Raw genomic sequence first — 24,720 nt, 5'->3', positions numbered from 1 at the left:
CAGAAGGTTTCAGAATATTCCTCCCCCATCCACCAGCATTTTTAACATCTTCTGCAGTCCAGTGCAATGATCAGGACAGGATCTTAACATCAGTCCAATATTATTATTCCAACTAAACACTTCATTTGATTTTCACCATTTTTTTCACTCATGTCCTTTCTTTTTGTTCCGGGATTTCAGTCTGGATCCCACATTGTACGTGGTTATTTCGCCCTGGTCCCCTGCAGTCTGCAAGCCCTCCTCAGTCTTTTCGTGTCTTTTATGGCCTTGCCTTCCCACACGAGTGCAGCTCAGTTATTTTGCTGAATGCCCCTCACTGTGGCCTGTCGATGTCTTCTCACACTTGGACGGAGGTCCCTCCTCCCTGGCACTGTGGGACCATGCTGCGTCCTTCTCAGCACATCAGCTCGTGGGGCTCACGATGCCGACAAGTTTCATTCCTGGTCTGGTGACCTTATCACCTGGTCGGGGTGGTCTCTGGGATTTTCCACTGTAAAATTACTATTGTTCCTCCCAGACTTAACAGATATTTTAGGGAAGACGGTTTGAATCTACACAAATTCTTTTCTCTTATCCCCTTGCCCACTGATTCTATAAAAGGCAAATTTAGCTCTATTTATAATGTTCTAATATTTTTAAGATGTAGAATGTATATTACTTGGGTAATAAAATATAAAACATATATATGTATGTTTTATATTCACATTTGGCAGCAAATATGTTCCAAATGTTAATAGAATAATGATGAGTAATATTTTCCCCTTTGAATTTTTAGTTTTCAAACCTCACACCATAAAAATAAATTATGTCTATGTAGACAAAGCTAAAGTTAGTAGTAAAGGAGCAAGTTTGTGTCTCTGTTTTAAAAAATTACATTGTAGATGTGTTTTAAAATATATTTTCTGTTACAGAAAAGAAGTTTTAAACTTTCAAATGAATAGATAGTCCGTCAGAAACAGGCTGTAACACACAGGGAAGCTATAGTGGTGGGATGGACCCTATTTATAGGAGTGGACCTCAGTTTGGTGGCACCTCAAGCGTTTATAGTTTTAAAGACCTTTCCAAAGATAAAGCATGTGAAGTAAGAATCCAGAATTAGCAGGGCCCCTCCCAAGATCTAGAAGGAACTCTAAAACTTAAGCTTCCCTAGCTTCAAGGAATGCGTGGCCACGAAAAAGATTCACGCAGGCTGTTTTCCAAAGGCCTTGGATGACACCTTCTTTTTCCGCTGCCCATGACATTGGGCAAAGAGAGCAAATGTGGGGCAGTGCTGTCGCAGAAGAAATAAAAGTAGCAACAACAGGAGTCACTCTGTCTAGCCTCGGTTTGTTATCCCACTCAATCCATGGAGAAACCCCGAAAGATAGGTACTGTTTTTATCCTCATTTTACTCATGAGGACACTGAGGCACTGAGACACAGGTGGTTAATAACCGCCACATCGCAGTGCTTGGAAGGAGCAGAACCAGGATTTGAACTTGTTCAGTCTGTTTCCAAGGCAACCTGATGCCTTCTCTCTGAGGGTCTAGCAGGAGGCTGGGGTTTTCAGGGCCAGGCTGCCTTGAAGCCTGGGCGTCTCTGTGTTTCCCAGAGCTATTTCATCTGAGTAAGGTAACAACATGGATTCTGAGCTTGTTCATGTTTAGGTGCAAAGTGTAAAGCTGGAAAAAGGACCACATTTAGATTGATTCAGAAATTTAGTGAGGAAGATAATTATAAGTAGCATGCAGATAATATTTCATATCACTTCCTGAGCTTTATAGTATCCTGTCAGTACATTTGGCCGTGTTAATGAGTTCTATTTTTATTGAAAAAACAAACAAACAAACAAAAAGAAAGTAGATACCTATGCTGATGTGAACTGACAAGTATGCTAATGGCCTATGTCAGGCAAGTCTCACCATTTAGGCGGGAGGAGGAGGGCCAGCCATGCTCGTGGACCAACGGGAATCCAGGAGGCAGCTTCAGAATAGGAAACTAAAGTGATGCTGAACATCGTGGAGATGGTGCATTATCCTCAGTCTTGTTTTCCTATACTCGCAAGCATGAGGGATAAACAGTACATTTGCCTCTTAGAGTCCCTAATCTGCGACTCTGAAATGGGGAGAAGGGAGTCGAATCAGATTCGCAGCAGTGGAGCCGGCCTGTATAATTTGAAAATAAACTCCAGCTGTTTCCAATGTCTGTCCTGGAACAAAGGTCTGAAGAAACTTCTGGGGCTATGGATTTAGTTACACATTTCACCTAACTGGCCTCTCTACTTCTTCCCTGTTAAGTCTTTTATCCCCCTAGTCATGTTAATAAGACACTGGAATCGTAAACAGCCAAAGCCAAAACAACCTTGTGAATGAGGTTCTTACTGTGTTGCCTAAGGAACCTCTTCAGGAGACTTTGCCAGCACAGAAGCGATGGCAGCGCGTGTCGGCACGTGTCAGAATGAACCGTGGTGCCTGCTGTCCCCGTGTGTGGCCGCAGAGCTCCCCTCAGGACTGCGTGGCGCACCGCACAGAAACGCTCGCTTCCTGCTGGTTCCTGCTGGTCCCCACTGTGGACCGTGCACGTGGTTTCAAGCAGCTTCCCCGGCGGCACTGTGCACCTTCCGACGGCCGGAAACGAATTCAAGTTCTTTTCAAACTGTGTATTTCGATGTGATTCTGTCAGTGATTTTAAAGTGCTAGGTTACCTAGGAGGTTCACTAAATAGTATTTATAGCTAGGCCTCCTCCTTCCAATCAGAGTATAGCAGCAGCATGATAAGTGGCATGTAACTATGTGAAGGAGACACATTCTTTAAAAACAGGTGGTCATTGGGAATCACTTTAAATACGAGTTGTATTTTCCCTTTTTAAACAATTATATGATCAAAAATGTATTCATGGAAAAGAATTTTTGCGCAAGGTTTTCATATAAATTATGTGTAACAGTGTGATAGACATGTAAATAACATAACATGAAGAACTAAACAATTTCTTGGAAAAATAATAACATGAAAAATGTCATTAAATTTTCATGTGGTCCTTGAAGTTTTATTACCACAGAATAGCACCTGTGTGAGGAGGAAGTGATACTTGTCTAAGCTGTAGCTCTGCTTTTTAACATTATTATTTATTCTTTTTCAAAGGTCAGGTTTTATTCTTAGAGATTTTGGCCAAGGCTAGCGTCTAGCTTTTATTTCCACATCAGGAACTGGGATAAGTTAATTCACCAAACGTTTCTATGGTACCTAGTTCGATTGTTCCTATATTCATGGTACCTGGCTAAGGGGTTGGCGCGGTATCGCTTAGAAATGTGTTGTTAGTGAATCTGACTTGAGGATCACTGACGGGGCCAGTGGTTTGGCTGCGGAGGTTTTCCATCGTGCGTTAGTGATTCCATTGCAGTGTTCCAAGGTTTGCCGTAGGCGGGGACGCAGCTCCTGGAGAAGGTTTAACTTCAGAGCCTGCTGGCCAAGGGATAAGCTGCAATACGTTATTGACGTTATGATTTCTGCAGCCGCACTCTGTTTAATACGTATTCCCATCGTTTCCCATAGGTCTCTACCCGCCAAGAGCCAAACTGGTCATTCAGAGGCATCTGTCATCACTGACAGATAACGAGCAAGCCGACATCTTCGAGCGAGTCCAGGTAACATTACCTAAAAGTCTCACAAAAAAAGATGTAAGAAATGAGAGTCAGATCCTGTTTTTCTAAGTTCCTCTTCTGTATCTGAAGTTACGATATATATCCTGTTGTACTATTTGATAGTAACTAGAATGCCATTGTTACTTTTACATCTAAGGGCAGTTAATGCTGAGCTTTATTTGCGTTTGCCAGACAGACAAAAACCAAGTGGGAACAAAATAAAACGGGAGAAGCCGTGTTGCCGTAGTGTGCTCTCGGTTTTGTCTTTTCAACAGAAAATGAAGCCAGTGAGCGACCAGGAGGAGAACGAACTTGTGATTTTGCACCTGAGGCAGCTGTGCGAAGCCAAGCAGAAGGCCCACGTTCACATCGGGGAAGGCCCGGCGGTGCGGAGAGGTTTCCCTTGGCCCGCTCCTGCTGTGTCCCTCTGTTTAGTCGCATTATCACAGGAAGTCGGGGAGGACTTTCTTTCCCTTGTGGTCTCATCTTCAGGGCTGAAGTCCTAGCCCATCTATGTTTTAGCACTAAATTTGTGGGAAATTTTCACAGGAATTGGCATATTGAGATAAAATAATTATGGCTTTAAAAGGTAAAAAAAATCTGTGTTTTTTGCATAAAAACATTAGTAACATGTCGATGGTTTAGAATGAACGTGAATTTTTAGTAACAACCACCCATGGTTTTATTTTAAATTTATATGAACATGTGGAGGAAGAAGAAGCTTTCCTCCACCCTTCTAGGATTTTTCTGTCCGGTCTCATAATCAAAGAGACATGGGACAGAGTAATCAGAGAAGATGACCAAATTAAGTTGTATACGTGTGTATGGGAACCCCACACGCTGGAAGGAGTCAGAGACCCCACAGACAGGAGAGGGTGGGACACAGAAAGGGAAAATGGGGTCTGCGTGGCATTCTGGGGTAGAGGATGAGGTTAGGTGCCTTGGGCTCCTGGGGGGAGGACGGGCTTTGCAGGACGATGAGAAGATAAGAAGAGCAGATGTTCTGTAATCAGAAGTTTTCCCTGCTCCACAGATAGTTCATAAGTCATCTCTGGTGATAACTCACATCATGGGCAAGGCCCCTATTTCAGTTCTTTGAGGGAGAAGAAGTAAAAGTGTCTTGTGAGTCTACGGGGTCTTGATTGTCTTCAGCTTAAAATAGTCCACATGCCAAAGTAGCACATCTTGGGGAGGCCTCCTCTGAACCCCTTCAGACATTATATTTCTTTTTCTTAAGATTTTATTTATTTATTTTTAGAGAGGGAAGGGAGGGAGAAAGAGAGAGAGAGAGAAGCATCAATGTGTGGTTGCTGGGGGTCATGGCCTGCAACCCAGGCATGTGCCCTGACTGGGAAATGAACCTGCGATGCTTTGGTTCGCAGCCCGTACTCAGTCCACTGAGCTACACCAGCCAGGGCCCAGACATTATATTTTATTAAAAGCTTACACTGCCCTGGCTAGGTGGCTCTGTTGGTTGGAGTGTCATCCTGTCATCCTGTACACAAAAGGTGGTGGGTTCGATCCCCTGCTGGATGTGTATGGGAGGCAGCCTGTTGATATTTCTCTCTCTCGTCCATGTTTCTCTCTCCCTCCCCACTGCACTCTCTTCTCTGTCTTTCTCTAAGAACAATACATATATCCTCAAGTGATTATTTAAAAAAAAATCTTACACAGTCTTGAATGGTAAATAGAAACACCCAAACCAGTTGCAGGATCCTGCAAATAGCTCTTCTAGCTGCAAACTGAGGGATGATATTTTTGTGCATGTGACTTAGACCATGTTTCCAGCTGCATACACATAAAGTAAGACCACCAGCAACAGCATGTAAAGAGATGATTACATATTTACCTCTTAATAACACTAATGCAAATTATGTCTTTATTTCACATTATTCAGGACAAATCACACATCACTGTATTAGTGATTTCTTAATTTATTCACCGAACAAGCTTTTCTAGAGAAACTTCTCTGAGCCAGGCTGCGCGGGAATGGTGAACAGAAATGTGGTGCATGAATAATGTTCCCCCCCAGAGAAGGGCTCAAATATTTCAAAAGGGATTGCAGACAGATAAATGGATACATATGAGAGAGGCAACAAAGTAGCTTTTTAAGAGAGTGTGCAGTGAGCAAAAAAGTAGCTATGCCTTAGCTTTGGAGCTGGAGTAGAGAGTAAGGGTAGAAGAGAGAATTAAAGAATTCAAGAGGAAGATTTTGGTGGGGGAGGGGGTCTAGAGTTTTAAGGGGGATGAAGTTTGCTGATCAGAGAAGTCGGGGAAGTATGTTTTAAGCATAGGACATTGAGCATGAAGCTGTGTAGTTACTTTGTGACCAAAAGTGACCATGTTGCATGCAGACCCTGGACGTATACTTGAGTTGTCCTAACTAAAATTTGTCTGTTTTATTTTCCTATAGACTATTTCAAATAGTACAATCCCAGAAAATGCAACCAGCAGTGGAAGGTTCAAACTTGATATTCTGAAAAATAAAGCTAAGAGATCCTTAACTAGCTCCCTGGAAAATATCTTCTCAAGGGTAAGATGACATTGAGACTTGGGCATTAATGTCTGTATTTTTTAACTGCTTTGCTTCATCTCAACTGGTTCACAGAAGAGTTCTTTAAAAGGAAACTACTAAGATAATTTAATTTAGGTACACTTATTTAAAATACTCTCTAAACCTAAGTTTCATTCTCAGATATGGCCTTATTCTAGTGCTTATAATATTTGAATTTGAGTACTAGAGATTTATTAATAGAGATATGTATATATAGAAAAGGGAAAATAGAATATTGTTGCTTAATACCATAGGAACTTTTTTATCATTTGGCACGTAAAGTTATAAAGAAATCCTTCATTGTTCATTTTAGGAGCTGATAAGAAATGTTGAAAACAGCGAGTATACGTTAACAGAAATTTATGTATTCCTTTTAGTAAATTTGAAAAGAGAAAATATTCTATTTAAAAATAAGCACGGTGATTCCTCTTCCCCTTCATTTTGTTCTTCCTGAACAGCTCAGTCCTAATGCTGTAGATGAGATCGGGCAAGGTGGGTGCCCTGGGGCTGGAGGGCGGGAACCACATGGCTCAGTGCAGGGAGACAGAGCCATTTGGGTGCTGTGTGGGGGTGGCCCAGTGCAGCATGCGGAAACCAGAGTGCGGTGAGGAGCGTGCTGGGGTAGGGAGGCAGCCTCGTTGAGGAAGTCGCAGCCTGAGGTGGTGAGGGGGCCATCCCTGCTGAGCCAGGGACGGAGGGGAGAAAGCACTCGAGGTGCCTGATACCAGGAGTCAGAGGCCATGTGGGGTGAGGACGGCATCCGTGTCTGGGGTGGCGTGGCAGCTTCAGCCGGGTGTTGGAACCTGTGTAGGATGAGGAGCGTGTCTGTGAGGTGGCAGTTGTGGGAACTGGTTACACACAGGGACTGATCACATATATAAATGTTAAGGGTAGTGGGATGTTAGGAGAAAGAAATTACAAATATGCAAAGAGAAGACATTATAATGAATTCTGTGTTGTTGGATTCAGCACTGAAGTCACAGTGTGGAATCTTGGTTATTAATCTATCTGTCTGTATTTTTGAGGAATAGAATTTTACGTTTTTACGTATGGGGCTCTGTCTGGAAAAAGTCCAGCCGTTGTTAATATAACGAGAATGGTCTGGGTGACATAGATGAAACCTGGCAGCCAAGGAGAGGGGACTGGAATGTGCATATGTGAACAGTGATGACATCACTGTACTAGTCAGTGGTGGTGGTGGATGCTGTTGAGTGAGCATGTGTACTGTGTGGCTATCATATTTAAAATGACTGAGCAAGTAGAGCAACAAATCTGCATCACATTTTGCATTAGGCTTGAACATTCCTCTATGGAAACTATTCAGATGATTCAGATGATTCAGAAGGCTGCAGCTATGGGCAGCTTCATCATGACAACACACTCACTCATGCATCACATCTTGTGTGGAGTTTTTTGCCAAAACATCAAATTACCCAGGTAACTCAGCCCCCCTACAGCCCAGATTTGGCCCCCTGTGACTTCTGGCTTTTCTCAAAACTAAAATCACCTTTGAAAGGGAAGAGATTTCAGATCACTGATGAGATTCACAAAAATACAACGGGGCAGCTGATAGCGACTGGGAGAAGTGAGTGAGGTCCCAAGGTAGCTACTTTGAAGGAGACTGAGGCATCCTTGTCCTATGTACAGTGTTTCTTGTATCTTGTATCTTCTTCAATAAACAGCTTTATTTTACATAGGACATGGCTGGATACTTTCTGGACAGGACTCATATAATTTATGTAGTAACATGTGGGTATATGTGTTTGAGTTAGGGTTTGTGTAAATGTGTACATATGGTCTCTGGCTCTAGCCACTGATAGGAGCTGGGGCCAGCTTTTCTGCAAATATCCGATAATAAGTTAAGCCTTGCTGGGTGACAACTAGCACACAGATTTGGGTTTCTGTACATCATTCTATAGGAGGCACTAGGATCCTGGAAACATAGCTTGTTCCAGGACTGCAGGGAAAGTAGAAAATAAGACCGGAGCCTCTTTGGAATTCTAGATCGTAAAGGAGTGCCCGAAGGAAGGCGCTGCTGTGTCGTAAAGACATAAAAACCATGAAGGGCTCCCACTGGCTCTTTCTGAGACAGTACGAGCATCAAAATAAATGGTAACAGATTATAACCTGGTGCGTAAAATAGGAAACCCGAGTCTATTCTGACATGAAAAAAAATGCATACAGTGAGAGTTTGATCCAGATATTGACTGGATTTAGTGAATACTTACTACTTACAAAGAGGAAGATGGTAACTTCACAATGGAGAAGGGGGGCAGACACTGCCTTAATCAAATAATCAAACCAAACACCATCAGCCGTGGGACACCCAATGCAAAGAACACAGTGCCACGCCTGTGGGTTCCTGCCAAAGGGCCGTCCCTAAAGCCGATCATGAGGAAATACCAACCGACCCCAGTTACTTTTACAGCGCGCAAAATAACTGGCCTGTTACCTTTGAAGGTGTTCGGGTCAAGAAAGTACAGTAGAGCATGAGGGCATAGTAACTTCTGATACAGGGCACTCTTCATGTTTTTTTAAATTTTATTTTGCTAGAACTCAAAATACTTTTATAGGTATTTCTCTTAACGATTGAGATTCTCCTAATTTTAACAGCAGCCCTGCAGCAGGCGTGGTGAGCTGCCGGTGCTATTATTTTATCAGCAGGAACGGAATATAGAAAGTATATAGGAGATTATTCAGAAGTGTGTTAATGGAAAAGTTCCATTAACTCCCTCCTTCCTTCCCTCCCTCCTCCCCCCCCTTCCCCTCTGTCCCTCTCTCCTGTGGTGCTTTAGTGAGACTCCCTTGGAATGCATGGTCGTGGGACCTGAATTCCGGACCCGGCCCTCGTGGAGTTTACGTTTCTGATTTGGGGCAGATTCTTTCTTTGCCTTCTCTAAGCCATAGTTTCCCCACTTGTGAGGCAGGCCTTCTAATACCTGCTGGCTTCTCATTGCTGTGGAATGAAATGTCAGTTTATCAGGAAAGTGTCACAGTAGAGACGTGAGGTGGTACGGACCGTGAGAGCTCTGAAGCCTCCTCGTTGGCCGAGTGATTCTCCTGTTCCCCACTCGGCACCTTGCCTTTCTGCACGATACCGCGCCGCTGGCTTTGAAGTGCCGCGCACGCAGCGGTGAATGGCGGTGATGACACTTTACGCGAGAGCACGGCCCATGTATTTTGGTCCAGGTGGCTGCTGTAGCTTTCGTGTCACAGATGCTGCCGAGTGTCATAAATGATGTGACCTGACAAAGTCTTGCGGGCACCACGTGCAGCAGAATGGACGTACTGGGGAGGTTGGCAGCCAGCCATGTCGTATCAAAGGTTCCATAGGGGAGGCGTGCGGTGTGCTTCTAAAACTCACCGGTATTTTTTTTTTTTCCTTCCTGGGTAAAAAGTAGAATATTGGCACCTCAGTCATAAAGATTGGCTCACAATTGCTGTCATTTTTAAATATCAAAATATTTTATTTACCTAACTATAGCTGTTGATGAAATAGGATCCATTTTTAAATAGCCCAGTAGCTCAGCTCACTGGCAATTAAAAAGTGGGTCCAAGGGAAAGGCCTGACGCGTGTGTTGCCAAATGGTGATACGGTGAAACTGAAGGAGCTGCCTGTGTGAAGGCGAGAAGACAGCCTTGTGTTCTGGGGGTTTGTGGCTTGGTCTTCAGTTGAAGTTTTCCAAAAGGGAAATGGTTATGAGTGCATTCATTAATATGCACATTTCTGAAGAAGGAATATAAAATACAGTGTGAGTCATTGGAAAATAGTAATTTCATGTTTTCTTCAGAGTGATATCCATTGTTCTTACTTGTTGAAAATGTGTGAATAATTAATTAAAATAAGTTTGGTTTTCTTCGTGTACACATACACACAAAACATGGATAAAACACCACTGTGAGTAAAATGTGTGATTTAAATTGCTGTTGTAGTAATGCCCGTGGTTTGATGCCCATCTGACTACTTTTACCACTGCGACTAAACAGCCTGTTTAAGTAATAACCAGGCAAGTCGGCATGTAAGTAGCAGCTAAAAAAAATAGCAGAAAGCAACTTGGTCTTTACAATATTTACCTCTTGGCCACACACACTAACCCAATAATCTGTCAATCAATCCTAGTTTATTACTGGAAGTGTGTCATGTTATAGTGTAGAACTGCAGAATTGAAATAACCTCGATCAGAGTCTGATCATTTGCAAAACCTACACTTTACCAGTGCAGGCCGCTTAGTTTTATTTGTAATTCTGCTTTTCACAAAGCTCCGTCTGCAGGAGGGAGTATTGGGTAAGAGCTCAAGGCTTCACTTCTGAATTGTACTTCCCGGGTTCAAATCGCTGCTCTGTCCTTTAACTAGCTGTGTAAACCTCGGGGACGTGATCATACCAGAACTTCATCTCTTTATCTGTAAAATTCAGCTAAAATTTACACCCACCTGATAGAATCTTTGTGAGGAATAAGTGAGATAATGCAGTGTAAAATGCTTACTGTAGTACACAGCACATGGTAAGCATTCTGTAATAATAGATGTAGCTCTTAATTTTATTGTTTACATAATTAGTTTCTTTTTTTAAGATTTTATTTTTAGAGAGGGGAAGGGAGGGAGAGAGGGAGAGAAATATCAGTGTGTGGTTGTCTCTCAAGCACCCAACACTGGGGACCTGGCACGCGACTCAGGCATGTGCCCTGACTGGGAATTGAACCAGCGACCCTTTGGTTCTCAGGCCAGTACTCAATCCACTGAGCTACACCAGCCAGGGTCATAATTGTTATTTAGAGACCTACTAAAGATGTGAAACTCTAATTAATATACACAAATAATATTGCTTCTATGAAACAAGATAGGATACCATAAATAGGAAACAGTCAATTGAGAACTACAAAGAACTTTTAAAAACTTTCTGATGGTAGACATAAACAAGAAAAGCTCAATAGAAGGCTAGGAAGCTAGAGTTAAAAGAAATCTTCAAAAAAAAGCAAAATGATAAAGAAATGGAAAATAGGAGAACAGGGTAAAAAGTTAAAGGATTAACCTGAAGTTCCAAAAAGCCAAATGATAGGAGTTCCAGAAACAGCAAATGAATGCAGAAATTTTCAAAGAAATCATTTTAGCAGTTTCTCAGAACTAATAGATATGTTTCCAAGTTTAATGTGCTCAGAATATGTGCAATAGAGCGACTGAATGAAGCCGTGCCCAGGCACACAATTGTGACATTTCTGAATGCCAAGGGTAAACTTAGAATCCATTCCGGAGAGAAATAGCAGGTCACACAAAGGCTCAGGAATCTCAGTGGCATTAGACTTCAATGCCAGGGACACTTGAGCAATACCAACATGCTGAAAGACAGTTTCTAACCAAAATGACATATTCATCCAAACTTTTAATGACATTGAAGGATAGAATAATGACATTGACAGATAGGTAAATTAAAAAAAGATTAGTTTCCAGCCTCCCTTTCTCACAAAGCCTTTGGATTCTGTGCTCCACCGAAATGCAGAAGTAACTAAAAAAGAGGAAGACATGGGATCAAGGAAACAGAAATGCCAACACAGGGGAGTGTTAAAGGATATTTCTAGGTTAGCAGTGAAGGAACATCCTGGGAAGATCTGCTCAGCAAGCCTAAACTGCTACCAGGCCAGACTCGGGCAGGAGGGCAGAGGCCTTCATAACAGGTAGCTCAAAGAAAAAGAAGAAAATTGTAATTGATGGGTTATCAGATGTTTGACCATTTGGAGATCTGTTGGAGACTTTTACAATACATTAGTAATTTCTGAAGTGGATGTTAACTCTTTGAAGAACAAATTGTACAAGTTACGAGTTGTAGTAATAGTCAAATATATAGCTCAGGTGTAAATACTATTTACGAAGTCATAATCATCTAATCACAAATTATTGTTTTAACTGAAGTTTGTGACATAACTGTATTGAGAGAAGAGAAAAAGCGTGTGCATAGGGGTGGGGAATGAAGGAAGAATACTAATGCCTCATCTTCCAAAGTGGGAAGTGAGTAAATAGTGCCTGGAGTGGAAAGAATAAGGAGTGGTAATACAAGCTGAATACCAGAGGCATCAAAACGAACTTTCAGGTGTTTGCTTTTGGGGGATGCATTCAGCGTGTGAGAGAGGGGGCGGGCGGTGACTGTCACCTTTCGTTTTGAGCTTGGTAGCACAGTTTGGCTTTTGAAATATTGCACAGGTATCACTTTGATTAAAAATTAAAATGCAGTTGAACTCCCTTCCCTCAAAAAATTAAACCCAAGACTGGCCACAAACGTGAAAACTGTAAACTGCTGCACAGGAGTTGTGCATTTTTTTAATTTGCAGAGTCACGGTCCCGCTGACCTGTATTTGCAGCTACTCTCTTTCGGGCATGTCCGTGTGTTTTAGAGTTACACAGAACCTTCCTCAGTCGGCGCTTTGTCTCAAGACCTTCTCTGGGATGTGGTTCCCAGCCTACCTTTCCCTTCTCTTTCCTTCAGAAACTGGCTTCGGTTTCTTCCTATATAATGTGAGGGCAATACAGCCTGGGGCAACAGTAGGTTAACAGTTGTTCATATGGGAAATAACACAGTCACAAATAAGTAATAATAAGCATAAACTGTTTCATGTGCTCACAACTGTAAACCTGCCCCATGCTGTTTATCCAATGATCTCTTTGGTTTTTCTTTCTTATATCATCTATGAAATCCACACTGAAGGACTATGTGAAAACAAAAATAAAATCCAATTCATCAATATTGAAGTGGACTGTTATTTAGTCTTCTTAGCGAGAAAGGAGTATTAAAATTGTGCGTCACGATGTTTGCAATCTGGATTGCAGGGAGGTTGTGTATATCGAACCATGTTGTGATGAGTTGTCTGCACCTTGTACATTTGTGTTCATGTACATGGCATGCAGAGGTACCAGGGCTCTCACTGATGTTGCGGGAATCTGATGGTATGGATGAATGATGTTTAACCTCGTAACAACAACAAAAAAAAACATCAAAAAAGCTTGGCCTGAGTATCTAGTTATCTAATGTTTGAGTTAGAAATAATGAACATAGATTGTGAATAGTTCTGTTTCCTGTGCCAGAATGGCTGTCAATACTACCAAGAACATTGAGTGAACCGCAAAAAGGATCAATTGAGTGATGACATAAAGAAGCAACTGCTTTTTATAGTAGTTTTTTTTTAATATTTTATTTATTTATTTTTTAGAGAGGGAAGGGAGGGAGATAGAGAGAGAAACATCAATGTGCGGTTGCTGGGGGTTATGGCCTGCAACCCAGGAATGTACCCTGGCTGGGAATCGAACCTGGGGCACTTTGGTTCCCAGCCCGCGCTCAATCCACTGAGCTACGCCAGCCAGGGCTTATAGTAGTTTTGAAGTAAAAATTCAGACCATATGGCTGATATAATTTTATTCTTTTCGTTCAGGGAGCTAACAGAATGAGAGGCCGGCTTGGAAGCATGGACAGCTTCGAACGGGCCAACAGCCTGGCTTCGGAGAAGGTATCTAATCAGAGCTGCCTTTTTTCATCCTAAATGGGACTTGGCACAAACTAGCACCGATATGGTAATTTGCGTGCTTAGTTATTTTGTTCTGAGTCATTTATGATTTTTTAGGAAATAAATATTTGAGGCCTTATTATTTAAGATAAGAAGATTCTGGATAGGAGCATGTTCCTTTATTTTATTTTTTATTTTTATCCTCACCTGATGACATACTTATTGATTTTAGAGAGAGGGGGAGAAACACATTGATCAGTGAACCCAAAACCCAGGCATGCGCCCTGACCGGGGTTTGAACTGGCAGCCTTCTGGCTTACGGGACAACCTCCAGCTGACTGAGCCACACCAGCCGGGGCAGTGTGGTGCTCTTTATTCCGCTGAAGCTTTCTCATGGCGAGGCAGAACTCATCCTTTGCAGTCTAACTCTGCTCTGTCGTGCTGTTTACTATTTGGACTTAGTGTAATTTGGAGGACAGCATTTGAACAACTGTTGCTCCAAAGCCATAGAACAATGTCGCTCCAAAGCCATGTAATCACTGCACTTGTACAGTGATGTTTTTGTCTTTTGCTTTCTCCCCATGTGTATCCCCCAACCATTTTTAACCATTTTAACTGCAACATTAAGCTCTTTATCTCATAGACAATTCTCTGTAGGTTTGGTTTCCTGTTTCCTGTATCATGCAACATGTAAGCTGAGGCATATGCAGCCTGCTTTTTTAATGGAAAAATATTAAAATATTTTTATTAACCTTTCTGTTGATAAAATGGGACACTTAGTTCAGCTGTGAGTCTTTTTAGTCCTAACCCATGTTTATTAAGCTGAGCATTTCTGCAGGGGTTCTTGTTCTGTAAAGTATAAAACAGCATACCTTTCTCAATGGGAAGATTTATGAGGTCTGTGCATGCAATATGAGATGCATTCCAGCATCAGCCACTTTTCATTTATTTCCTGTTTTTCATGCCTCTTAAAAAATGTTACATCAGGGAACATGTAGTTGGATAGAAACATCCATCATGAAGGAAGATACTTAACGGCCTTTATTCTGTTTTCCTGGAGGCTTTGCCACCAGACGTGGCCACTGACACATTGTGATATTCTTTGGACAGTACAGGAAGCGTGCAGCCGATATGTCACGGAAATCAGGAGATACGTAAACGCAGACTCCACCCTCTTTGGGCCCCGCTGTCTTTTCATCTTTCGGGCAACAGTGAGAAGCCTACAGTAGCTACAGCCTTTGACCACCAAGGGTTAGGGAAGAGAATACCTTTTCTTATCATCCTTTCACTTTCTCGCCTATCTCGGCGGATGCTGTCTGACAGCTGCTTATCAGGAGAAAGGGGTTGTGGTGATGCTGCTTAGCCTTCAGCATGGATTGAGTAAAAGAGAGAAAAAAAGACCAGTTTTGTCATGACTCAGGAGGAAGAAGAGGCACCCCGCCACTCTGAGCTCCGTGTTGAAGCGGGTCTGCCATGGTCCACATAGGAAGGAAAGACCTCCCTTCTGCTTGCCTTTCAGGACTACTCACCAGGCGACTCCCCACCAGGGACCCCCCCAGCCTCCCCACTGTCCTCAGCCTGGCAGACCTTCCCTGAAGAGGATTCCGACTCCCCCCAGTTTCGAAGACGGGCGCACACGTTCAGCCACCCACCTTCGAGCACCAAGAGAAAGCTGAATTTACAGGATGGGCGGGGTCCCGGGGTCCGCTCCCCATTCCTGAGGCAGAGCTCCAGCGAACAGTGCAGGTGAGTCCAAACCTCTGTCCGGAATGCGAAAGAAAGTTCTTCTTCCAACCTGTTTTGATCACTGTGGAGTCAAGATTTGTGGTGCCTTCATGCTGCAGCCAACAGTTAGTTTTTCGAAAGACCATAAAATAAATTGAATTGTAAAAACCTTAGTGAGGGACACAAGGCAAGCTTTAAGCCACGACCCAAGAGCTGAGTTAAAGCATTCTGGATGGAAACATTTTTTTCCAGAAAAAGAGAGAAAACAAGATATTATAGATGTGGCTTTGCCTGAAAAACCTGCTGACAGCACATGTCATCAGTGCCTTCTGGGTGACTGCCTCACGAAGCAGAGTCAGCAGATGTGCAAACAGCAGCAGCGGCACTTCCTGTCAGCCCCCAGTGCAGTGCCAGGGTTCAAACCATCGCCTCAGCCACCCTCATGCAGGAGGCAAAACTTGGCCGTGTGTCATCTCATAATAAATTAAAGCCCAATAAGAAAATTGTTAAATATTGTATCTAGAATAACCTGATATCTCTAAGGAATACATAGAACATAATTGACAGGAGGTAGCCACTAGGAATTCTCTTACATGGTGTTTAAAATATAACTCCACAAAGTTGTTGGCACTTAATAAGAAATGATAAAGGAGGTAAATCTGGAATAGTAGAATTTTTATACTTCTTACTGCGCAGCACAAATCAGAATTTATATTCTAGGACTAATTTTGTTTTTCTTCTTTTCCTATGAGTTTGATACAGGAAATGGTGTGATAGGGATCTCAGTTGGAGAAAAGAAAAACAAACAAACCAGAACTCTAAGTAAAAAGAGATTTTTATATTGTTGTCAAATTTACCAGCATTTCTTTTAAGGATACAATTTTATTCTCCTTATGTTTTGAATGATTCACACACCAAAAATAAGATATTCAGGACATTCTACTCTATTTTATAAAAAATAGAGTAAATTAACAGAATTAATTATCCTCAGATTTTTTTAATGAAGAATATTAAGTATTCATGTGTGAATCAAGATTTTTTAATAGTCACTTTATATTTATCAAATCAGTAAATCTCTTTATTTCCCTCCCTCCCAGGAAAAATTATTTGTAAGAATTTAAAATATTTTTTAACCATAAATGATGTCTCTAGTCTTCCTTATGCTTTCTACTTTTTATCATGTGTAAGCTCAAATAATTACTATTAATATAAAAAGATGCTATTTGTGTCATTGTAAAAACTTTCTGGGAAAGAATCTTCTAGAAATACAAAGAGCTGTGCTGGAGATTAGGGATTCCGATAAACCCGTGGCTGCACAGTTCTGCTGGACCTTGATGTTCGTTAGGTGAAGGCACTAGGATGACGTCCAACAACTGAACATCTTGTTCTTCAATTTTTAGAATGGTTTATGTCCTTCAAATAGTTAAGTCTTTGAACTACTCATAATCAGTTTTTCCATTTGGATCTTGTTTCCTGTAATTATTTGTGCTTTCCTATTTTTTTCCCCCTTGAAGTATCTTTTGCATGTAAAAACAAACACTTTTTGTCTTAGATTTGTTAAGAGATTTTTAGAGACGATCACGTCCTGCATGGCCGAGGAGGAATTCGATTTGTGAGAGGGTGAAACAAGGTCATCCCTTTAAGTGGGGAGAACTGCATGCTCCTCCCTCCCCATTTAAGATCCAGCCCTGAGTCTTTAAAGGAAAGCTTAAATTAATAATAAGAACCTGTTTATGTGCTGTTTCATAGTGATCGAAGATTTTGCCAAACTATAAATTGAGACAAATCTGCTGTGTTTTCTGTACTCAGCATTCTTCCATCTGCTCGGCGCATGCACAAGGAGAGTAACTCTTCCTCCAGCCTTCCGAGTCTGCACACTTCCTTCTCTGCCCCTTCCTTCACTGCCCCCTCTTTCCTGAAAAGCTTTTACCAGAATTCAGGTAGACTGTCCCCACAGTATGAAAATGAAATCAGGTGAGATCAGTGTCCTCTGTTTGCAAAGCACAATCTTCCACAGTGATATACTGCTATGTTACTAAAAAGTGGCTAATTTTGGAGTGACATTTATGCATCCTTCTGCTGTGCTTGTTCTAATTTGTTTCTAATGTTTTGGGTTTCATTCCACTTAACGTTAAGAAAACTTTTAAAATGAGCTTTCTGAGTACATGATAATCTTGCTTTTAAAATTATTGTTATTTTCATACCATTTATGTGTTTCCTGGCTCCATAGTCTAAGCTTTGCTTTTGTTGGGAACAAGCCCCGGTGCCAACACGTACTAAGCCAACCTCCCCTGACCATGCCTTTCTTCTCAGCCTCTCTGGGTGTGTCTTCTGCAGCCCAGCAGCCGCTGATTCAAACATATGTACTGAAGGGGTGGATATATTTGTATTTTTACGTCTGTGGAATATTTCCTAGGCATTTCTTTGTTTTTTTCAGTGACACAGAGCGACTTCTCTGAGTCTCACGAATGTCACATAATGGGTGCAGCAGGGTCATGGTGACAGCAACAGCCTTCAGCGAGCATGAGAGATCTCTTGAGTTTTGTAGACATTTGAGTCTTTGTTTTGGGTCCCAGTACTGAAATGTATCGCCCCTTAAGTCTTGTTCTTTGCTCTTAGAGCCAAATTAGATGTAGTGATTCTGTGAAACTGCCTTTTTTAAAAAATTGAAATTGTGAATTCTTATTGATCATTAAAATTCTTAGGGGATTGTTTTCCACCTTTGGAAAGAGGAAGGCTAAGTTGGGAATTTTTCTAAAGAGATGGTTGTTGGCTTAGAAGTTTATGAGGTTTGTGCCTGTTTTTTCTTTTTTTAAGTCTTCATCTGACAGCATGCTTACTGATTTTAAGAGAAGGGAAGGGAGTGAGAAGGGTGGAGAGAAACATCGATGTCAGAGAGAAACATCAATTGGTTGCCTCTCCTATGTGCCCCCGACCAGGGACCGAACTGGCAACCTAGGCATGTTCCCTGACTGGGAATCGAACCTGCAGCTTTTTGGTTTACATGTTGGTGCCCCGACCAACTGAGCCACTCCGGCCAGGGCTCACTTCTTTCTTTATGCATGGCTTGACTCCTTTATATTTATTGCTATACAGTATTCATTTTTTTAATCCTCACTTGAGGACATACTTTTTGATTTTTAGAGAGAGAGGGGAGGAAGAAACATTGATGTGAGGGAGAAACATAGATTGGTTGCCTTTCTCACGCACTCTGACCAGAGACCAAACTGAAACCCAGGCATGTGCCCTGACTGGGAATTGAACCTGTGACCTTTCAGTTTACAAGACAGCACTCCAACCAGCTGAGCTACACCATCCGAGGTGCTGTATGATGTTCAATTAACACATCACACTTTATCTAGTCTCTTGATGATGGACATTTGGGTTGTTTTGAGTAGTTTGATAATTAGCAATTCTTGCAATCAAAGAGAAGAATACATGCTATCGATTAGCCTGTGTGCCACTAAAATCTTTTATGTTTTTTTGGCCTCTTTTCTTTAGACTTAGGAAATCCCCAAAGTTAACATATAACTAGGTAACCTTCCCTAACTAGTTGAATTAGAGTATTTCTTGAATTATCTCTGAGTATACTTTGTCTGTGTGCCAGTATTTTTCACTCCAACAAAGATTATTAATATTGGATTAATGAACTTTCGAATCTGAACTTTTCTCTCATTTAGTACAGTCGTGTTTAAACTGAATTTCTAGTGAAGAAAATTGATGAAGAATTGATTTTAAAAGGCTTTTTAAGGGACAGCCTTATGGAAGAAATTTTAAAGGAAGTTAGCCACAAAAAATAGTATAATATATATAGAAGATGCAATGAGTTTAGAGAACTGAATGCACACACATAAAAATGTCAGTTTGCCTTATTTCTATAGTACCACCTGTTAGTAAGAGCACAACACTTTTGGTGAACTCTATTTGCAGTTTATTGATTGTTATGTTAGTTAAAATGAGCATCTGGAAAATCACAGTTTCCTTCTCGGAAACAAAACCAGGCCTAAAAGTGACAATTAGGACTAGCCATTAAGAAGGTCACAGGTGATCTGTGATAGCATGCAGAGTTCAAAATGAGTGACTTTTTAAGGATTATTTATAGTGCTTAATATAAAGTTATATGTTCATCTTCAGTTCACCTTCTGCTGAGCTGTGTGTGTTGTTCTTTCTCCCAGCTTCCCCGTGGCCCATTATATCTCATTCTGTAGAAGGCTATTGAAGTCCAGAGGGCAACTGTATATGTTCACTTGGCATTGAAAAGTTTCGCATTCTTGTTGCCTTCTTGGGAGTGCTATATTTAAACCTGAGGAGAACTTTTACATTTGTAGGAGCATTAACAATTTCACTATTTTTTTTTGTATTACTTTTTAATGTTTTCTTGGCTCTAAGAAATTCAGAAAGCACTTTTTTGGATACTTTTGTATGTTTTTTAATAATTTGACAGCATAGAATCAATAGACTACAATGACACTTAACATTTTTTTCATTAAAAATATGTTTTATTAAAACCACCCATACAATACAGCCCATCAGAGTGAACACGCCACGTCACCGCCACCCTGTCCCCGGGCGTGACGCCACCGGCAGCCCTGTGGTTGCTGTCATGCTCCCACCCAGGCAGGACCCCTGTCCTGATCTTTAACACCATAGCTTAAATACCGTTCAAAACATTATGTAAATGGCATGATACAGTATGAATTCTTTCATACATGGCTTTTTTTCACTGGACATTACTTTGTGAGATTTATTTCTATTTTTATATGCTCTTCAGTCTACTCATTTATGTTGCAGTACGGTATTCTCTGTGACATGTCACAGCGTATCCATTCTTTTGATGATGGACATGGGGGTAATTTCTAGCTCTTTGGCTTCTAAAGAGTCCTGCCCTGGGTAGCACTGTTCGTGGCCGTGGTTGCGTATATTCCTGTGCGTTATTGATGACTGTCTGCACAGTAATCAAATTGTTGGGCAAAATGAACGCTTAATAGGTGTATTTCAACAAGTAAGTCATTTAGACATAAATTTACTAGTTACAATTTTGAAGAGAGTGCTTTTCAAATTTGTATTTGGAAATCATTTCAAATTTACAGGAAAGCTGCAAACATGTTATGGAGAACAGCTGCTAACTCTTCCCCCAGATTCATCTGTGTTTAACATGTGCCTCAGTTGCTTTATCATTCTCTCTGCCTGTCTACACATGAATGTATACATGCTATATGTGCATATATGTGCTTTTTAAAATTCTAAGCCATTTATGAATAAGTTGCATACATCATGTGTCCTTACTCTAAATACTTTAGTGTGTATTTTCTAAGAAGGATATTCAAGAGCATGGTTTTAATCCAGTGATTTCTGAACTCTGTATCTCTGATTATCACTACTTTCAGAGAGAACATCGTACTTACACAATTACCGTGATATCTGGAACTGCTCAGAATACTGAGGGGAGGAGGTTCCTAATATGATGGGTTATAGTTTTCTTTTCACTAGGGCACCTTATGTTTTACTGGTTTTGTGGAACAGGTCTCTATGTATGCATAGTCAAGTAAGGTGTAGGGTGGGTTAGCATATAAGCCAGCAGATACTACTTTAAAAAAGATTTTATTTATTTATTTTAAGAGATAGGGGAAGGGAGGGAGAAAGAGAGAGAAACATCAATGTGTGGTTGCCTCTTGCATATCCCCTACTGGGGACCTGGCCCGCAACCCAGCCATATGCCCTGACTGGGACTCGAACCGGTGACCCTTTGGTTCGAAGGCTGGCACTAGGTCCACTGAGCTACACCAGTCAGGGCCAGATACTATTTTTAAAAGGCATATTAATTTGAAATTTGAAATTCAGATTAGACATCCTTCTCTAGGACCACTATCCTGAATTATTAAAAACATGCTGGGTTACTGTTTTTAAGCAGGCTGAGAGAAAGGAGCCAAGATATTTTTAATATCATGGTTTGTTGGTTAGTAGGGTCATTTGCACAGCATTAAAATGATAAAGGAAAGGGAATAAGTGTATGTTTACGTTACTTCTAATCATTTTTTAAATTTAATGTTATCTCATTGTTTAGTAGCTAAACTAGCATTGCCTATGATAATACAGTATATTTATATAATATCCATTTATCGAATGTAATGTGTCCTTTCTATCAACAGGCATCTTGTCACTCCTTATTTTGGCTTCTCAGCTTTTAGGCCTATAATTAAAAAAATGATTAATATTGAAGTTTATTTGTCAAAAGTAAAATGGTAGTCATTGCTTTTATTTACTTATAAAACTTTTCAGTGAGAAACTAAGATCTTTGCTGACGAAGTATTCTGTTATACAGTTTTGATCCTCTGTGGTTCTCTCGTGTTCACTGACAAAAATAGTATAAGCACTCATTTTGGTTCATTATTGGAATAATCTTATTTATGCTTTGTTGACTTATGGGAATGCTTTTTTATTCTAAGTCCTGATTTTGAACATATGTCTCTTTCTTTGTGCTAATATCATTCCTTGTTTTCCTGTTGTACTAGACAGGACACTGCTTCAGAATCAAGGTGACTAGAGGTTTAAATATTTTCATTAAAAATTTTCATAAATCCCTCCAGCTGCATTCTGGCTGTCTCCTGAATGCATGCCATCCTTCTGGTGCTGTGAGGGTTACGTAGTAGGAAAAAAGTTGGTGCCTGGTGTAGCCGGAGATCACAAATGATCATGTGAAGTGTGGGTTGCAAGCAGGAATCCTGTTTCTACTCTGTTCCATGCTGAGATTTCCTTAAAACTGTGCTCAATCCTTCAATCAATGCCTAATTTTAATTTTGAATTAGTAGAATTAGTACATATAAATTCCTTATATAAACTAGTTTAGAGGTACGTATAAGGAGTTTATTCTAAATCCCAAGAAGGGGCAGAAATAAGAACCTCAAAGGAACATACTCATAAAATTGAACCTGTTTTTGACCTGAAGAGGATAATTAATCTATTCCTGCTCGTTCTAATTTCTGTCACAGTGGTCACTTTGAAGCACTGCTGAGACCGTCCAGACCCCCCACTGGTCTGGACACAGGAAAACACCTACTTCCTTAATGTGGATGTCTGACCACACATGCGATGGAAGTTCTTCCTTCTGCCCAGCGTGCTCGTTGCGGTGAACACCCAGAATCACTGCTGAGCGGGTTTGCTGGGAACAGTCCTTCTTTGCTTTGTTCTAGTTTCTGTGGTTTGCTTCCATCACAAGCTCAGTGAAAGGCAGACATGCCCACCTTCCCGTTTGGGACCACTGACATTTAGAGTGTGTTCAAGTTGGAGTAAAAGCATAGTATTAAAAATTGGACTAGAATGAAATGTATAGGGAGAAAAAGTGTTCTCCAAAAATTATTTTGGCCACATTGGAAAGATGAAAGCGACTTTTTTAATCCTTGTAGTTGACCTGTATTTTTTTATGGTTAGCTGTAAGACCATTTCAATAATAATTTTTATCTACTTTTAAAAGCCTAATGGAAATGTTAGTTTTACTTTTTCTACTTTTAGGTTCTGCAACAGAATAGAATTACATCTCTTGATTACCTTAGATATCATTTGGCCCATAATATCCTTATTTTACATATGTTTAAATTGAGCTACAGAAAGATTTAATGTCTTGCTTGCTCTCTTTTTCTTAATCTTAGGTTAAAAAGGTGTAAGTAAATAAGCTACTCACAGACATTTTAAATTCCATTGTAAAAAACTTAATTTTTTTAAAAAATTTGCATTCCATGTAAATTTTCAGTGTAGAGTTTAGGAAAAAAAACTCTTTGTTTTCTTCATTCTTTTTTTTTGTTTCATTTTGCATATTGTTCCACTGATTAATCTGTCCCTTTTGACTCATAGTTCAGATGCTGTATATTGATTTCCACTAGAATAGTTCAATCTCCGCGTCCTTTAATTAGTAAAGATTTTCCACAGGATGGTAGATGGTCGCCCATTCGAAATCAAGGACTTAGATAAACTGTCAGTGTATCTGACGCGATTCTGAGTTAAATTGTACTATGTGCCCCCGGGAAAAAACAAGTTTCATCACTATGTTGTTCTATGCAGCTTTTCTTGGGGGCATTCACAAAGAGAAAGCCTTTTCAGGTTTCTGTTAAAGAGTTGCTGTTAACACTAGTCGAGTTTTGTTTCTAACCTGAGCTGTAATACGTTGTGACCTAGCTATGGACTTAGCGTGTAGTCATGTCTTTGGACTTTGTGAAGCTGCTAGTTTTTAGGTGGGCACTCGGGGTTGAAGGGCGGGGGCGGTTTGCTGCTCAGGAGAACAATGCCTTTGCAAAACTGACCCTGCCTGAGGGTTTACTTCTAGGAAAAGTGTATCTAGGTTGCCCTCATGGGAAATAAGGCATGATGACAGCCTTCTTAAAAGTTAAGTCCCTGTGATTGGTCGCTAAAATGCCTTCATTCTGTACAGTATCCAGGATATTAATTGTTATCAAAGCAGGCAGATATGCATTAAAAATTTTGTCCACTATGAAGCACAGTGTTAATTTAATAGTTGATGTGGTGAAGGCTGCAACTGCTTGGTCAAGGATACATTGTTAAAAAGTTACCTTGCAGCTCTGTGGGAGGGGTGGTTCATGTCGTAGCCATAGCTTCTGATGAAGGCTGCATCCAGAAGGACTCGGAAATGCCTCCCAGCCCGAATCGGGATGCACACATTATATTTTCTCCCCTTGCAAACCCTCATTTTGTTCACGGATTGTGGTTCCTGATCAGTTGGTGACTAGTGACAGGAAGAATGTATAAAATACACCCGTACAGAAACAGGCGGGAGTTCTCCACATTGTGCTTCTCTCCAGGTTATTCATTTTTAATTTAATAGATTTAAATAGAGGTCACACTGGCACAGAATACTTCTACTGAATATGTTTCTTGGGAAGCAGCTTTATAAGGCACATGTTGATATCCCGAGATACAGAAGTAGAAAAAAGATTATATGAAAAAATAAGGGAATAGCTTTGATTTGTTTCATTATTTAAAAAACATAAAGATAATTAATATATGTATATTCCACCATATTAATGCATTTTTTATTTGATCCTCCTATTCAAAAAGAAAAAGGGTCTTTACTTGGAATGCAGTGATTTCAAGAGCAAAGAAAAAGAAGTGAAGCATTTACATAAATGAACATCTAATGATACTCTGAAGTTACTTCTCTGCTGAAATAAGTGACATTATTATTTTCAAAAATATGAAAAGAGAAGTCCTGACCGAAAGACTTACTGCTAATTAAAGACCGATTTTTTTTTCATTAGCAATATAGTGCATCCTGGGAGTCTGACACCTTTGTTCTTGGGGTTCTGAAGAGCTTTTCTGAACTGA

At 40.7% G+C, this 24,720-nt stretch overlaps 1 protein-coding gene across 2 annotated transcripts in view; it reads left to right on the top strand.

Annotated features, from left to right (window-relative positions):
* The window catches only part of TBC1D4 (TBC1 domain family member 4), a 179,565-nt gene that overhangs the window by 123,935 nt on the left and 30,910 nt on the right, over nt 1-24,720 (top strand). Inside the window, exons 6-11 of one of the 2 annotated variants that reach the window (XM_045839012.1) lie at nt 3,531-3,622; nt 3,895-4,005; nt 6,033-6,152; nt 13,591-13,665; nt 15,182-15,408; nt 17,197-17,361. In XM_045839012.1, the coding sequence (XP_045694968.1) occupies nt 3,531-3,622; nt 3,895-4,005; nt 6,033-6,152; nt 13,591-13,665; nt 15,182-15,408; nt 17,197-17,361 (790 nt within the window). The remainder of the gene's footprint in view (nt 1-3,530; nt 3,623-3,894; nt 4,006-6,032; nt 6,153-13,590; nt 13,666-15,181; nt 15,409-17,196; nt 17,362-24,720) is intronic. The other variant, XM_045839013.1, reaches the window with a different exon arrangement.

Source organism: Phyllostomus hastatus, unplaced genomic scaffold, assembly GCF_019186645.2.
Source record: "Phyllostomus hastatus isolate PE091 unplaced genomic scaffold, TTU_PhHast_1.1 phas_contig_29, whole genome shotgun sequence".
Lineage (NCBI taxonomy): Eukaryota > Metazoa > Chordata > Mammalia > Chiroptera > Phyllostomidae > Phyllostomus > Phyllostomus hastatus.
The sequence above is the reverse complement of the archived record's forward strand: the minus strand, read 5'-3'. Positions and strand labels throughout refer to the sequence as shown.